General features: G+C 39.4%; 1 protein-coding gene across 6 annotated transcripts in view; it reads left to right on the forward strand.

Annotated features, from left to right (window-relative positions):
• Window positions 1-16905, forward strand: part of ARMC2 (armadillo repeat containing 2) — a 156680-nt gene extending 139775 nt beyond the window's left edge. For all 6 annotated transcript variants that reach the window (XM_056566268.1, XM_056566267.1, XM_056566269.1 and 3 more), the window contains 6 exons: window positions 2347-2665; window positions 3292-3414; window positions 4384-4497; window positions 7734-7866; window positions 12952-13112; window positions 16475-16905. In XM_056566268.1, coding sequence (XP_056422243.1) covers window positions 2347-2665; window positions 3292-3414; window positions 4384-4497; window positions 7734-7866; window positions 12952-13112; window positions 16475-16629 — 1005 coding nt within the window. In that variant the 3' untranslated portion in view covers window positions 16630-16905. The remainder of the gene's footprint in view (window positions 1-2346; window positions 2666-3291; window positions 3415-4383; window positions 4498-7733; window positions 7867-12951; window positions 13113-16474) is intronic.
• The last annotated feature ends 791 nt before the right edge of the window (window positions 16906-17696 follow it).

The following is a 17696-nucleotide window of genomic DNA, read 5'->3' on the forward strand; positions in this document are numbered from 1 at the left end:
ACAGAGCCCTGCTTGTCCTCAGAGCACAGAGCCCTGCTTGTCCTCACTGCACAGAGCCCTGCTTGTCCTCAGAGCACAGAGCCCTGCTTGTCCTCAGTGCACAGAGCCCTGCTTGTCTGCCACACTTCACACAGGCAATAACTGCAGGGACAAAAATATACACATTTTTGTAACCAATGTAGATTACAAATGTACATATAATGTTTTCTACATTATATAAAAAGTTTTTGCTAAATACAGATACATTTTACAATAGAAGTGGAATGCACTCCATAGTGTATTACGATAGAATGGGTTGAACATGGAAAAAGTGAAATCGGCTTACCCCAGCTAGTTGTGTACACCATTCACAACAATGGTATGGTGTGTATGGAAAATAATGGTCATTCTGCAGCCACAGACTACAATGGCACTAACAGAACAAAAACACTTCTGGATAGCATAGCAGGATTCTCACCCACTTTTAAAACAGAATGTGTAGGGTCTGTGACTTTCATTCTGATTTTTTGGCGCATGTCAGACAAAAAGTAAAAGGTGTTTGTTTCCGGATAACATATCTTTGGTAATATACAGTCACCCTTGAAATTTTTCTAGAAAATGAAGTATTTCTCACAGAAAAGAATTGCAGTAACACATGTTTTGCTATACACATGTTTATTCCCTTTGTGTGTGTTGGAACTAAACCAAAAAAGGGAGGAAAAATAGCAAATTGGACATAATGTCACACCAAACTCCAAAAATGGGCTGGACAAAATTATTGGCACCCTGAACTTAATATTTGGTTGCACGCCCTTAGGAAAAAATAACTGAAATCTGTTGCTTCCTATAACCATCAATAAGCTTCTTACACCTCTCAGCCGGAATGTTGGACCACTCTTCTTTTACAAACTGCTCCAGGTCTCTCTTATTGGAAGGGCGTTTTCCCAACAGTAATTTTAAGATCTCTCCACAGGTGTTCAATGGGATTTAGATCTGGACTCACTGCTGGCCACTTCAGAACTCTCCAGCGCTTTGTTGCCATCAATTTCTGGGTGCTTTTTGACATATGTTTGGGGTCATTGTCCTGCTGGAAGACCCAGAATATTCTGACACTGGGCTGTACTGGGTAACCCAAAATCTGTTGGTAATCCTCAGATTTCATGATTGCTTGCACACATTCAAGGCACCCAGTGCCAGAGGCAGCAAAACAACCTCAAAACAGAATTGAACCTCCACCATGTTTCACTGTAGGTACTGTGTTCTTTTCTTCGTAGGCCTCATTTAATTTTCAGTAAACAGTAGAATGATGTGCTTTACCAAAAAGCTCTATCTTGGTCTCATCTTTCCACAAGACATTTTCCCAGAAGGATTTTGGCTTACTCAAGTTCAGTTTGGCAAAATGTAGTCTTGCTGTTTATGTGTCAGCAGTGGGGTCCTCCTGGGTCTCCTGCCATAGCATTTCATTTTATTTAAATGTCGACGGATAGTTTGTGCTGACACTGATGCTCCCTGAGCCTGCAGGACAGCTTGAATATCTTTGGCATTTGTGTGGGGCTGCTTATCCACCATCCGGAATATCCTGCATTGACACCTTTCATCAATTTTTCTCTTCCGTCCATGCCCAGGGAGATTAGCTACAGTGCCATGGGTTGCAAACTTCTTGATAATGTTACACACTGTGGACAAAGGCAAATTTTTATTTCTGGAGATGAACTTTGAGATTGTTGATATTTTTCCACAATTTTGGTTCTCAAGTCCCAAGACAGTTCTCTTCTTCTCTTTCTGTTGTCCATGCTTAGTGTGGCATACACACAATGCAAAGACTAAGTGAACTTCTCTCCTTTTTATCTGCTTTCAGGTGTGATTTTTATATTGCCCACACTTGTTACTTGTCCCAGGTGAGTTTAAAGGAGCATCACATGCTTGAAACAATCTTATTTTTCCACAATTTTGAAAGGGTGCCAATAATTTTGTCCAGCCCATTTTTGGAGTTTGGTGTGACATTATTTTTCACTCTGGAAATCCTGGATTCAACAAAAACAATGTCCATGTCAATTCTTTTTGCAGAATTCCACAGCAGAATCCCATTGAATTCCATCCAGAATCTGTGTGTTGAGGACAAGAAATTCTGCGCTAATTCTGTGACAAATCTGCAAGACTGCAAAAAATCTACTGCATGCTTGGCAGAACAAAATTTGAATCTGCACTGAAATTCTACTGTGTGAATGGGGCCTAATAGGGATGAGCAGCAAAAGAGGAGAACCTTTTTTTTCTAATCCTGGAAACCGCTTTAGTGTACGTGTTTTAACGCAATGGATAAAGCTTTAACCAAAAATAACTTGTTTATTAATTTGTATTCTCCTTTAGGATCTTCTTGTGCGCATAGTTTTTACACTTGGGAATCTAACAGCTAAAAGTGATATGGCTCGTAAACAATTTTATGAACTGGAAGGAAGCATTAAAGCTCTTTTACGTTTACTGGACACTTACTGCAACCTTGATAAAAAGACACAAAGTGCTATGTCTTCTGCAAAGCAAAAACCCACAGGCCAAAAACAGCCAACTGAAGTAGAAGATGTCTTAATTAAAATAGTAAGTCTTCTGGCTAACTTGTCTGTCCATCCAAAAGTTGGTGAAGGCCTGGCAGCTGACAAGAACTGTGTGTTACATTTGATGCAGATTCTAGGTAAGTTCTGTTTCCTGTTTTATGCATATACAAGATCATTTAAAGGGGTAGGGTCTTATGTAGCTAAAGCCATACGGCTGTGACACAGTTAAAATGCGATAAAAAAAAAAGTGTGTGGACATATTCTTTGGTGCAGCATTCTGACTGACTTTTAATAACCATGCTGGCAGAAAATGTTTGCCGTTTTTAACTGTATCATAGCCACAACTTGGCCATGCAGCTTACACGATCTGAGCCTTAAATGTAATATAGATTGCTCCTATTTTGCTCATGGTTTCAAATTTGATCATCTAAAATAGACATGTCATATGTGGATGATGGCTATTGTAGTCTAATCTACAGTAATAATATTGTGGACCTTGTGAAAGTTTTTCTTTTTTTTACTATACCAACCATTCAGATGCCACACTTTAGATTTTTCTGCACATTGCTGGTTGTTATGGACAATTATATTACTTTAAGTCCCAGGGTCTCTCTGTCAAATCCCAGATACTACAAAATATGATGGTATGGTAATTACTTAGAATATTGTTGTGACTATTCCTTTTCATTTCATTTTGATTAAATTCCACAATGTTGTCATTATTTAATCATTATCCATGGTTTTGATTTTTCTTTAAAATTAGAATACAAGTCAATTGAGGACTGTGAGGAACTGGTGATCAATACTCTTGCAGCAATTGGCAATTTGTCTTACTATCAAAATGACAGCTCTATAATTACCAAAAGAAGAATGGAGATTTCTAATTGTAAGTTTTTCAGTCCATTACAAAGATTGTAATGTAATGGGTTTTACCCTTTTGTGTTGCTTTTTTAAAATACAGTATATTGCAGGTCTAAAGATGACTCAATGGCTCTAATTTACTAAGGCTTTATTATTACTAAGGCTTTAGTAGATTTTGTAGGGTTATTTGTGTTGTATGTGTCGTGCACCAACATTTCCAACAAAAAATCCTACTAACTCTTCATTGTACTCCGAAAACCCTACAATGGGACGTGGGCACCAGGGAAAAGGGGCGTGTCTTTTTGAAAGAAACCTTCTAATTTACTAATGGTTCTGCATAAAATATGGTGGATTTGAGCTCTGGGAAATGCGACAGCTCAGAGCATCTGTAAAAAGAGCAAAACATAGGGAAAACCGCCAAATACAAGATACGATCGTAAATACCATGGAAAAATACCTGTCAAAAACAAAAACCCATAAAGGAAAACCACTCCATTTGCGGTTTTCTTTTCAATTTCCCCACAAAATAATAGTTTTTTTGGTTGCGCCTTACATTTCATGGTAAAATGAGTGATTCCTTTAGAAAGTACAATAGGTTACGCATAAAATAAACCCTCATATAGGTCTGTGGATTCCTTTAGTTTTTTAGTATCCCATTGCAGCGTAGCCACTTTAAGATTTGAATTACACAGAAGACCAGGAGGATTGGCATGGTGCTAAGAAGATGCCAAGGATAGATCATTTCTATGGGATTAAGCTTATTATCCACATCACTGTTAGCGTAGAATCTGCAAATGTTTGAGTGTATTACTGATACAGTAAAGGTGATTCTGCAAGATGCAAGCCTTGTTTTAATTGGAAAAGGATTTCTACTTCATGGCATAGAATAACATACAACATTTTTATTACTGTTTACCACTTGACTTTCAGTGGCTGCTGCTAGAGTTTGACACCAAAAAGAAAATGCAATAAAACATCTCTGTCTTATTAACAGTGCTATTACAATTAATGCTATCTAACAACATGGAGGGAATACTTGAAGCTACTCGAATATATGGAAATCTGTCTCAATACCAGGATGTACAGGATTTCATTTCGGAACAAAATGGTGAGTTGCAGTGTAAGTGAATTATCTAATAGCAGAAAATATCTCCCCACACAGTATTCCTTGGGGAATGATATAGACCATACAGATTCCTGCATGCAGATCCAGTGTGTGGTTTAGGCCTCAGATGAAAACCAAGAAAACTTCTATGCTCAGATTTGTGTTTAATAAATGTGAATGTAGATCTTTTTTTTTTTTTTTTTTTTTTTTTTAAGATTTCTTTCCTGTCAACTTTTCACATATTTGTTTGAGGAAGCAGAAGGCAAAACCTCTACGACAATTTGAACCAATTTAGGGGGAGAAGAATCTTTCTTAACCCACAAAAGACATCTAATATTTTTTTTATGAATTTAATGTCATCACCTCACTATATATATATATATATATATATATATATATATATATATATATATATATATATTTAAAATGGGCCGATCAATTAAATGAGTTATTAATAATTTTCTACTTATTACCAGTTATTTAAAATAATTTGACATGTAAAGTGAGCACAGATCTGGATTTGTTTTAAAGGGTACCTTTCATCAAGAAAACTTTCGATATATTATAGATTAATATATGCAGAATCACTTTCCAATAGCATGTTATTAAAAAATATGCTTGTTTCTATTTAATTTTCCACTTTGAAAAATGACCACTAGGGGTCTCCCTACCAGTCCTTTTTTACAGATTTAAGACTTATGCTGGAGTCCTAAATCTCAGACTGCAGCCGGCACACAGGCAAGCTCAGCACTGCTCCCTGCCAGGGAGTTTGTCTGTGTCCCGGCTGCAGTCTGAGATTTAGGACTCCAGCATGAGTCTGAATTCTATAAAAAAGGACTGGTAGGGAGACACCTAGTGGTCATTTTTTCAAAGTGGAAAATGAAATAGAAAAGAGCATATTTTTGTATAACATGCTATTGGAAAGTTATTCTGCACACATTAATCTATAATATATAAAAAGTTTTTTTTATGAAAGGTACCCTTTAAATTGTTAAATCAAATTAAACCTTCTCCCCATGGAAGGAGCTAGAATAGGAAAATTCTACGAGCAAGCAGACTCTCTATACAGGATGTGCATCTGCCTTGTTAAAGGGGTATTCCCCTGCTAAACATCTTATCCCCTATCCAAAGTATAGGGGATAAGATGTTAGATTGTGGGGGTCCCGCCGCGATCTCCGCTGTGGAACCCCAGTCATCCGGTGCACAGAGTGAACTCTGCCCCGTGTCTGATGGCTGGCGATCACCGCTACCACACCCCCTTCATTCACTTGTATGGTAGGAGGCGTGATGGCTATGTACTAACCGTCAAGTCTCCTCCCATACACATGAATGGAGGGGGCGTGGCTTGATGTCACAAACTCAGAAGCTACAAGACCCCTGTGATCTAACATCTTATCTCCTATCCTTTTGATAGGGGATAAGATGTATAGCAGCAGAGTATTTGTGTCACACATATTTGTGATGATTGATGGAATTTTGTGATAGTATCTCGTTTTTATTCTAGTAAATTTATAAATGTTAAAGGGGTACTCTGGCCCTAAGACATCCCTTATCCAAAGGGGATAAGATGTCTGATCGCAGGGGTCTTGTAGCTTCTGAGTTTGTGACACCCATGCCCTGGGGAATTTAAATGCCATTTTTCTGGCCTCCCATGGACTGGCAGATTTAATATACATAAGCCAGAATTTGGTGTAAATGATGCCTGAAATCTATGCCAGAAAAAAAAAAAAACAGCACTCCACTGTAGATTTTCTAAATAAAAATTCATAAGCTTTACTTCACCAAACATCCATTGAGACGTTTCAGATCAAAGCAAGTCTTTTTCAAGAAAGTCAAAATTTCGCTACTAATATTTGGTAAAATAGAGCTATGAAGCTTTTAATTAGAAAATCTACAGTGGAATGTTTTTTGTCTGGAGGAGCTGTTTGTAGGCCACAGCCTGACACCATGTGCTGCAAATTGATTTCTTGCATGTTGCCGATGATCTTCCCCGAAATCTAAGACAGCTCATAGCTGGTATAGATTTCAAACCCAGGTACACAGGCAATGAAAGATGCCCCAAATTTTATTAACAGGCTTGCACCTTCAAAAAGATTTGGAGCATCTAAAACCAGTGCACTTTTAATCAAGACCAGTATAAAAAATACCTGCTTTGATAAATCCTCCCATGTCTAGATCCAGCAGGTAGGATAAGAGCCTAATGGTAAGATGTACCAAAATGGACTTCAAGATTACAGAAAGGTTAAAGGGGTACTCCAGTGGAAACCTTTTTTTTTTTTATTTATTTATTTTTTTTTTATGAACTGCTGCCAGAAAGTTACAGATTTGTAAATTACTTCTATTTTAAAATCTCAGTCCTTTCAGCACTTATTAGCAGCTGTATGCTACAGAGTAAATTCTTTTCCTTTTGAATTTCCTTTTTGTCTGGTTCACAGTGCTCTCTGCTGACACCTCTGTCCGTGTCAGAAACTGTCCAGAGCAGTATAGGTTTGCTATGGGGATTTTCTCCTTCTCTGGACAGTTCCTGATACGCGCAACAGGTGTCAGCAGAGAGCACTGTGGAGAAGACAAAAAAAGAAATTAAAAAAGAAAAGAATTTCCTCTGTAGCATACAGCTGCTAATAAGTACTGGAAGGGTAAAGATTTTTTTTTAATAGAAGTAATTTACACATCTGTTTAACTTTCTGGCACCAGTTCATTTAAAAAAAAATATGTTTCCCACTGGAGTACCCCTTTAAAGTGCATTGAAACTATTATAAGGTGAAGTTCAGACACTTTTTTTTTCTCTATATTTTTGCTGTAAAAAGAAAGACAGCTGCGCCCTTTCCTCAAAAACAGACATGTTTTTCTAAAATATCAGCTGGTAAATAATACAAAGTGTGCATTATAAGCAGTTTTTCCATTGAGGTCCATTGAGCTCAATAACTAAAGAAAAGACAGATGTTTTTTATCTTTTTTGTACCTGTAATTTGCCTGCCTTTTGTACAAAAAATGACTGAAAAAACTTTGTGAACATAGCCTAAAAAAGAGGTCTAAAGCATTCCCTTCCGTACTCAATAATAAAGAGCAAAAACATTATATGGACCTTCGCCTTTAATGACTTGGCTGCATCACAGAATACTATGCACTTACCTTATTTGGAAAAGAGTATTTTATAATTCCCGTTTAATAGTGTGCCAAAATGAAATCGAAGAATTAATGTACTCTCTATCTCTGTGTGTTGTTGTTTTACTTCCTAGTATATAAATTCATTGTTACCTTACTGGATTCTGGACAGCAAGATGTCTGCTTTTCTGCCTGTGGGGTACTGATTAATCTGGCTACAGACAGTAATAAAAAAACTTTACTGAAAGAAGAAGGGGCCATAAAAAAGTAAGTAATTTCAAATGTGATGACATAATAGTAAATTATTATTTTTATTATTAGGATAATAGTAATAAACTACACACCTCTTAATCATTGAATGTAGGGGTTTCATTTAGTCCCATAAGTATATACAGGTTTATAACATAAAGCACCTGTCAATGCAGTCTGCCTTTACAAACACTTGTAAAAGAATGGTCTGTTCTAGGATGCCACTGTTGTAGCAAGCCACTTGTGAAATTTCTTTCTAGGTATCCCACAATTAACTGGGAGTGGTATTACTGAAAAGTGGAAGCATTTAGGAAACCTAGCCACAAAATGTCAGACCACATGACATTACAGAGTGGGATCGCCGACTGCTGAGGCACATAATTCACCAACACTCCCGGGAGCCTCATGGGTTTGTTTAGTTGAGCAGCTGCATGCACACTTTACATCACCAAGCATAATGCTAAGCATTGGATGGAGGGGTGTAAAACACACTGGAGCATTCTACAAACGTTCTGTGGATTAAGAAATCACACTTCTCCCTCTGACAGTCTGATGGGTGATTTGGGGTTTTGCAAATGCCAAGAGAACATTCTGCCTGACTGCATTGTGCTAGCTGTAAAGGTTGGTGAAGGGATACTAGGTAATTTTCCAGGAAATGGCCTATTTCCCCTTAATCCAGTGAAGGGAAGTCTTAAAGGTTAGTGGCCTGACCGGTCAGACTCCATGCTGCATTAACTTTCCTTCCACTACAGTGTGATTTAGGCACAGAAATGTTGTTTTATTACATTTTCTTGACAGCAACCATGGTTCAAAAAAGGCTAAAACGGACACTCCTCTTCTCGCACATTGCCAGAATTCTTTAGCCTTCTCAAGATATGATCCCAGCACCTCTGCCACAAGCAGATAAGGATCTATGACTCCAAAGTTAAAGGGGTACTACCATGGAAAACTTTTTTTTTTTTTATCAACTGGTGCCAGAAAGTTAAACAGATTTGTAAATTACTTCTATTAAAAATCTTAATCCTTCCAGTACTTTTTAGGGGCTGTATACTACAGAGGAAATGTTTATCTTTTTGGATTTCTCTTATGTCACGACCACAGTGCTCTCTGCTGACCTCTGCTGTCCATTTTAGGAACTGTCCAGAGCAGCATATGTTTGCTATGGGGATTTTCTCCTGCTCTGGACAGTTCCTAAGATGAACAGCAGAGGTCAGCAGAGAGCACTGTGGTTGTGACATAAGAGAAATCCAAAAAGATAAACATTTCCTCTGTACTATACATCCCCTAAAAAGTACTGAAAGGATTAAGATTTACAAATCTGTTTAACTTTCTGGCACCAGTTGATTTAAAAAAAAAAAAGTTTTCTACGGTAGTACCCCTTTAAGGAAATCTGGCCGTACTTAGACTCTTTTTGCCACTGCTTTGCACCAACCAGGATGCAGTACTTTTAAAAAGGAGTAGGTTGCCACCAGTCTTTTCTTTGCTCTTCTGCCCCAGTGTGACTATCATTTCTTTCCTTCCTATATTATAGTAAGCACAGACAAGGAATGATATGTTTAGAATAAACCAATTTTTCCACTACTTTCAAACACATGTACTTTAATCCATAGCACCAACATTTCTTTTTATGTACCCATGAGAGGTAGGTCAATGGAGTGGCATTTTTTGGAAACCTTTAGGGCCTTCAGGTAACACAGTAAATCATTTATCCAGATGGGCATTTTATCATTCTTGTAGGAACATACCTCTCAGATACTTTATGTATTGTCAATAAATTTGCTCCACCTACTCGTCACTTCCCTATTTTTACCAAAATTACCAGTCTCTTGGTGTCCCTAACTTACATGATATTAGGTGGATGGGAGACTTTAATTTTACTATAAATCCTACCTTAGACAGTTGTAGATACTCGCACTCAATTTCATTAAGGAGAACAGAATAGGCTCTATCCATGTAAGGCTGGGTTCTTATCACGTCTTTCCCCATATGGGAGCGCATACAGCAGGGAGGAGCTAAAAACCTGCGCTCCCGTATGCCTGTGTATGCGTTCCCGTATGTAATTCATTTCAATGAGCTGACCGGAGTGAACCGGTCAGCTCATTTTCCCCTGTATGCGGTTTTCTACCGTACCGAAAACCGTAGTCAACCACGGTTTTAGGTCCGGGTTCACTCCGGTCGGCTTATTGAAATGAATTACATACGGGAGCGCATATACAGGGATACGGCAGCGCAAGTTTTTAGCGCCCCCCTGCCGTATGCGCTCCCGTATGAGGAAAAACATGATGTGAACTCAGCCTTAAAGGACTTTATATTAGTTAACACTTGAAGGGGGTTTAGTCTTTGCACTAAAGAATAAACCCTTTTCTCAACTTCTCATCATCATCAATACTCATGTATAGATATGATCTCTTCTATATTCTATACACATTCTCTTCTCATGGTCAGACCATGACTGCATGCTTTTTGCCTTTCATTTTGTCCAACAAGCCTCCGTCCCTTTCCGATGAAGATTAAATGTATTAATGCTTACAAATCTGTCTTTAAAGGCTCAGATTGAATCTGATCTCACTCTGTATTTTCAGATTATTTGTACCCCAAATTCCAATTCGGGATCTGTATTGCTAGCTCATAAGGCCTTTATCATTAGTACCTACATTAAATTGGCAGCAACTAGGGAATGCATGCAGTTACAAGTCAACCTTGAGCAGAAATTGTCTATCTAGACTTGGCTTATCAACTTTCTCTCTCAATGTGCCTGATTAAAAAAATACCTTATACTAAACTTCAATTGAAAATGCTTATTACACATAGAAGTAAGAAAGCTCTTAGGTAAACTCGGTCCACCTTTTATAAATATTCTAATGAAATGGATAGCCTTCTTGGTAGGAAGCTGAAAATGTGTTCCACACTTAGTGACAAGATCTATGCGTCTTTCCACAAAATAGAAAAGCACTAGGCCCAGATGGTTTTCTGCCTCTTACTTCAAAACATTCCTTCTCTATTGCCCTATTAAAAAATTCTAAACAATGACCTCCTAAGGCCCCGTTCCCACTACGGAATTCTCGCAGCTGAATTCAGCGAGCGGAGATTCCGCCTGGCAGCCGCCGCCGGAGGTACTTCGGCGCTAAGGCCGCGGGGCACTGAGCCGTCACCATTGACGGCTATGCAGTGCTCGCGGAATCCGAGGAAATAATGAACATGTTCTTTCTTTGCGCTGAACTATTTCAGCGGCGGAATTGTCCGCCGCAGAAATTCCGCAGTGTGAACGGGTCTCGCGGAGACCCATTCACACTAATGTTAAGTTCACACCGCGGAGTTCCGCTCGTGGAATTCTGCGAGAATTCCGTAGTGTGAACGCATCCTTAAGGGAAAACCATTGCCAGCTGAATTTCATTTGTCTATGATTACATTTCTCCCCAAACCTGATATGGACCCCTTAGAAGTAAGGAGCTATCGACTGATCTCGTTCCTCAATGTTGATTGAAAAATCCTTATTCCATCATAGCTGCATAAATTAAAGAAGCACGGTTTTGTTTTTAGTTTTTGCTTATATAGTGCAGAATAGTATAATTTTAGAGAAATAATGCAGTGGTTGTTGTGTATGCCTTGTGCTTACCTGTTTTAGCTCATGTGGTATGCATTTCAGTTATGTTGAATTCTGTTTCAGAACAGAAAGGATTTTCTTATGTTGCCTACATTACCCATAAATCCTCGAGCTGGACAGAGAGGGGGTGGAGCCTGGTGATCTAAATACCTGGCTACACTTCAACAGCTGAGACTTATAAGTTTCGTTTTTTTTTTTTTTCTTATTCAAAATGCGTTGAGCAGAGAAATATTGCCATAAGCCTAAAGTGATTTGATCAATAATCACAACTGAGATGTTTTATGTAATTTTCAAGTCTTCAGGCTATGTTAACATGTCGCCTTTTTTACTGGATTTTTGTAGCTTTTTTTTATCACGTTTTGTCGTGTTTGCAGTGATTTTCCAGAATTGCTGGAAAAGTATGCATTTTATTGAACTATATAGTGCCTTTTTTTCCTACACTTTTAGAAAAATCACATAAAAAAACTGAAAAATCGCTGCTAACAAGAGTTTGAAGCCAGCCCCAAGAGAAGTGTATAACTACTATGTATCCTCCTCTCCTAGAGAGAGAGAGGCAGAAGTATACAGATAAAGCTAGGAGGGGGTGGGCGGGGGGGGGGGGGGTAGGTAATGATGTCATCCTGTAATTCACAGGAAATCAGTTCCCCGAAGACTGACCATTTTTTCTGACACATTAAAGGAAAACGGTCAACCTGTTCACCCTTACTAAACCCAAAACATTGGGTTATAGAGTGGGTGAATAGGCGACTGGTGAGGGGTCACTGACTGCTTTACATACCTTCCTTCTGGAGATCTGTGGACCCACCTGCTCAATTTGAATATTCATTGTTGCTGGTCACGTGAGCACTGCACCGACTGAGCACTCACGTGACAATGAATATTCAAATTGAGCCGGCGGGCCCGCCTTCAGTGTGTAATTTACAGAAGATGTAAGCGGATTTTTAGAGGGACAGATCTCTGGAGTGAAAGTACGTATAGGAGTCAGTGACCACACGTCGGTCTCCGGTTCATTCACATTATAACCCAGTGTATTGGGTTTAGTTTGGGTGAACAGAATGACCGTGTTCCTTTTAAAGGTCAGACTGTGATCATATGACCAATTTACAGTACAGAAACACATAGATGTATTTCAGATGTGCTGCAATGAAAAAAAGTGAAGTGCTGTAAGGCTAGTGATGGTTAGTGTGCATATGGGCAAAAAACAATAAACCCTGGACTGCTTCTTTAATAATCTTTTTCCCCTCCCTGATTAATCTTAGTGTCTTACTCACAACGTCACGACCACGGCCTCCCAAACCCAACATTCTGAACATGATGTTCACAACGCTGGGTGTCTGCACAGAGATCGCAGGGGTCCCAGCGGCGGGACCCCCACGATTGGACATCTTATCCCCTATCCTATGGATTGGGGATAAGATGTCTAGCAACGGAGTACCCCTTTAAGAGCACTTGTTTTTCATGTCAATATCAAAATGATCAACAAAGCTTTTATAACACAGGTTGGTTGAGTGTTTGCGGGACTTGGGATGTTCAGACTGGCATCTAGCTGGATTAGTGTGCAAAGCTTTCTGGAATTTCATGGACAATTCAACAGATGCAGGACTGTACCTTGGATTAGAAGAGACCAACAAACTTATGGAACTTTTGGCCACTTTCCTTGGTAAGACTGTGTGTGTGTGTGTGTGTGTGTGTGTGTGTGTGTGTGTGTGTGTGTGTGTGTGTGTGGTGTACCTCTTGACACGAAACACAAATATTTCAATATGTCTATATGTGTTTAAGAAAAGTCTGCTGTCTTATCTTGTTTAATTAAGGTGCCAGTGTTTCATTTTTTATTCTCAACTTGGGTTTTCGGGACAATTAATTTTAGAAAAGGTTAACGCAGGGTTTTATATGTATATATACTAGCTGCCCATTTTTTCCTACCTAATCCTTGTGGGGGAGAAAAAGCAACAAAAGAGGAAGCTTTTGTCCTCATATGCTGTCCTCAAATCATGACCTCATACCCCCTCTTTATATCCCGACCCCAAATCCCCTCCTCATATTCCAACCTCATATCCTGTCCTAATATCTCCACCTCATATCCTGTCCTCATATCCGGCCTCCTATCCCGACCTCATATCCCATCCTCATATCCCGACCCCAAATCCCCTCCTCATATTCCAACCTCATATCCCCGACCTCATATCTCGTCCTCATATCTCGTCCTCATATCTCGTCCTCATATCTCGTCCTCATATCTCGTCCTCATATCTCGTCCTCATATCTCGTCCTCATATCTCGTCCTCATATCTCGTCCTCATATCTCGTCCTCATATCCCGTCCTCATATCCAGACCTTATATCTCATCCTCATTTCCTATCCTCCTATCCCATCCTCATATTCTGTCCTCATATGCCATCCTCATATCCCGACCTCATATCATATTTCGTCCCCATATCTTATCCACATATCCTGACCTCATATCACAATCTCATATCCCGTCCTCATATCCCATATCCCGACCTCATATCACAATCTCATATCCTGCCCTCATATCCCATCTTCATATCCCGTCCCCATATCACAACCGCATATCTTGTCCCCATATCCTGTTCCCATATCATGTCCCCATATCCCGTCCTCCTATCCCAACCTCATATCCCGTCCTCATATTTAATCCCCATTTCTAATCCTAATAAGGTGGAGCTGAGTAAACTGAAAATAAAAGGGGTGTGGCTTAAAGGGTGGGCGTGTCTTTTTGAGATAGGGCATGGTATGTGGGGAGGGTGTGGCTTGCCAGCCAGACTGATGCATTCACCAGGAGATGCAGAGCGGAGCTTGTGAAGTAAGGTATCGGAAGTTCCATATACTTGTATGTGGCTTGAAACAAAAAACCCATCCTTCACATAAGGGGGTAGGTTAGGGTTAATTTAACTATTATATATTTTTATATGACATATAAGTAACATGTGACCAAGTATTAGCGAAATATCTCCAGCCATACAGAAGTTATGCTGGAACATACATTTCCCATAGATTTGCATTGGACTTTAAACAAAAACCCTGAACCTCGCAAATGGGGGTAGGTTAGGGTTAAATTGACTATCCTATATTTTTTGTGGACATATAAGTAACATGGGAGCAAGTATTATTGAAATATCTCCAGCTTTTTGGAAGTTATGCCGTAATATATATTTCCCATACACTTATATGGGACTTAAAACAAAAACCCCGACCCTCACAAATAGGGGTGGGTAAGGGTTAAATTACCTATCCTATGTTTGTAGTTGACATATTAGTAACATGTGTACCAAGTTTCATGTTAATATCTTTAGCCATTTGGAAGTGATACACATACACATATACACACACATACACACATGGGGGGAGGTTTATCAAAACCTGTCCAGAGGAAAAGTTGCTTTGTTGCCCATAGCAGCCAATGAGATTGCTTTTTTTATTTTTCAGAGGCCTTTTCAAAACTGAAAGAAGCAATCTGGTTGCTACGGGCAACTCAGCAACTTTTCTTCTGGACAGGTTTTGATAAATCTCCCCCATTGAGTTTTATATACAGTCATTGTCGTAAATGTTGGCACCCCTGAAATTTTCCGAGAAAATGAAGTATTTCTCACAAAAAAGGATTGCAGTAACACATGTTTTGCTATATACTTTGTGTGTATTGGAACTAAACCAAAAAAAGGGAGGGAAAAAAAGCAAATTGGACATAATGTCACACCAAACTCCAAAAATGGTCTGGACAAAATTATTGGCACCCTTAACTTAATATTTGGTTGCGCACCCTTTGGAAAAAATAACTGAAATCAGTCGCCTCCTATAACCATCAATAAGCTTCTTACACCTCTCAGCCGGAATGTTGGACCACTCTTCCTTTGCAAACTGCTCCAGGTCTCTTATTGGAAGGGTGCCTTTTCCCAACAGCAATTTTAAGATCTCTCCACAGGTGTTCAATGGGATTTAGATCTGGACTCATTGCTGGCCACTTCAGAACTCTCCAGCGCTTTGTTGCCATCCATTTCTGGGTGCTTTTTGACATATGTTTGGGGTCATTGTCCTGCTGGAAGACCCAAGATCTCGGACAAAAGCCCAGCTTTCTGACACTGGGCTGTACAGTGTGACCCAAAATCCATTGGTAATCCTCAGATTTCATGATGCCTTGCACACATCCAAGGCACCCAGTGCCAGACGCAGCAAAACAACCCCAAGACATCATTGAACCTCCACCATATTTCACTGTAGGTACTGTGTTCTTTTCTTTGTAGGCCTCATTCCGTTTTCGGTAAACAGTAGAATGATGTGCTTTACCAAAAAGCTCTATCTTAGTCTCATCTGTCCACAAAATGTTTTCCCAGAAGGATTTTGGCTTACTCAAGTTCATTTTGGCAAAATGTGGTCTTGCTTTTTTATGTAAATAAAGGCAAATCTAGATCTCTGGAGATGGACTTGTAACCTTGAGATTGTTGATATGTTTTCCCCAATCCTCAAGTCCTCAGACAGTTCTCTTCTCCTCTTTCTGTTGTCCATGCTTAGTGTGACACACACAGACACACAATGCAAAGACTAAGTGAACTTCTCTCCTTTTTATCTGCTTTCAGGTGTGATTTTTTTATATTGCCCACACCTGTTACTTGCCCCAGGTGAGTTTAAAGGAGCAGCACATGCTTGAAACAATCTTATTTTTCCACCGTTTTGAAAGGGTACCAATAATTTTGTCCAGCCCATTTTTGGAGTTTGTTGCGACATTATGTCCAATTTGCTTTTTTTCCTCCCTTATTTGGTTTAGTTCCAATATACACAGAGAGAATAAATATGTGTATAGCAAAACATGTGTTACTGCAATCCTTTTCATTGAGAAATACTTAATTTCCTAGAAACATTTCAGGGGTGCCAACAACGCTATGACTGTATATAGATTTTTTTTTTGTTACATGTGATATTGCCCATAGCGGTTTAATGTGGTGGTGGTGGTGTTTTTTTCATATATATATATATATATAAATATATTATTTTTTTCTTCTGTTGAAGATGGACAGATTGCACTTGATTGCCACTGGAATGTAAACCTGATGGACTACCAAAGGGAATGCTGGGAAATAGAATTTAAACCTGTCGCTTCACTGCTGTTGGAGAAAATTCGTAGCCATCATTTATATCTAGAACCTTTGCCAGGTCCAGTGTAGTCTCAATGAATGAATGTCGTTTCTGTGACCTCCAGAAAGTGTGCCTTCTACCTTATTGTGAGATTCTGTAATGTATAGTAATTTATTGATTGCAGAGCAATTATCTGTCATGTGGATCATACAAAGTACTGTGATTTAAGAAAACTTTCAATTGTAATTGTCCATGAAGAATATATGTATATGCACATTTATTAGCTAGGAAAGCTAATTTTTTAAAATGTTTGTAAACTTTGATGTATTTTAAACAAAATTAAAAATAAATCTGCACTATTTAAAAGCAAATTTGTGTTACAGAAACCTCATACTCAGACCTCTGAACATTTTTTAATAGAAAATATAGACATATCAGACCAAATTCTTCACTGAGCCAAGCCTAAATATTACTTAACCTCTTAAGGACCCTTGACGTACGCGTACGTCATGACACCCTGGTACTTAAGGAGAAATGCGGTCCCCGCCGGGCATCCCGTGCAAACACCCAAGGGGGTCATTAGACCCCCCCCCCCCCCATGTCGACGATCACAGAAAACCGCAAGCAAATTCACACTTGTGAATCGCTGCGATTCCGGTGATGCGGGTCACTGGTGACCCGCTGACCCGGAGATACAAGGTGATCGGGGGTGTAGGATACACCCCCAATCACTTTCTGTATCTATGGGGAGGTGGCGATCGTCCAGCCAATAGCAGCCGGAAGGGGAGGGGTTAACAATTCTGTATTCACTGAAATTGACTATTTCAGTAATTTTTTCAGTGACAGTTTTGTCAATCTGATGGTGGAGCAGACGAATCTGTACGCCCAGCAGTTCATCGCCCACCACCCTGATTCTTTTTTGGCCAGGTCGAATGAATGGCGCGCCATTGATGCAGCAGAGATGAGGACATTTTGGGGCCTCTTGCTGCATATGGGCCTGGTCAAAAAGCCAAGTGTCAGGCAGTACTGGAGCGAGGACGTCCTATACAAGACACCGCTTTACAGTATGGTCATGACACGGAAGCAGTTCGAGGCCATTAGGAAATGCCTCCATTATGCAGATAATGAGACATGTCCACCCCGAAGTGATCCCACC

Source organism: Hyla sarda, chromosome 3, assembly GCF_029499605.1.
Source record: "Hyla sarda isolate aHylSar1 chromosome 3, aHylSar1.hap1, whole genome shotgun sequence".
In the NCBI taxonomy this organism is placed as follows: Eukaryota; Metazoa; Chordata; class Amphibia; order Anura; family Hylidae; genus Hyla; species Hyla sarda.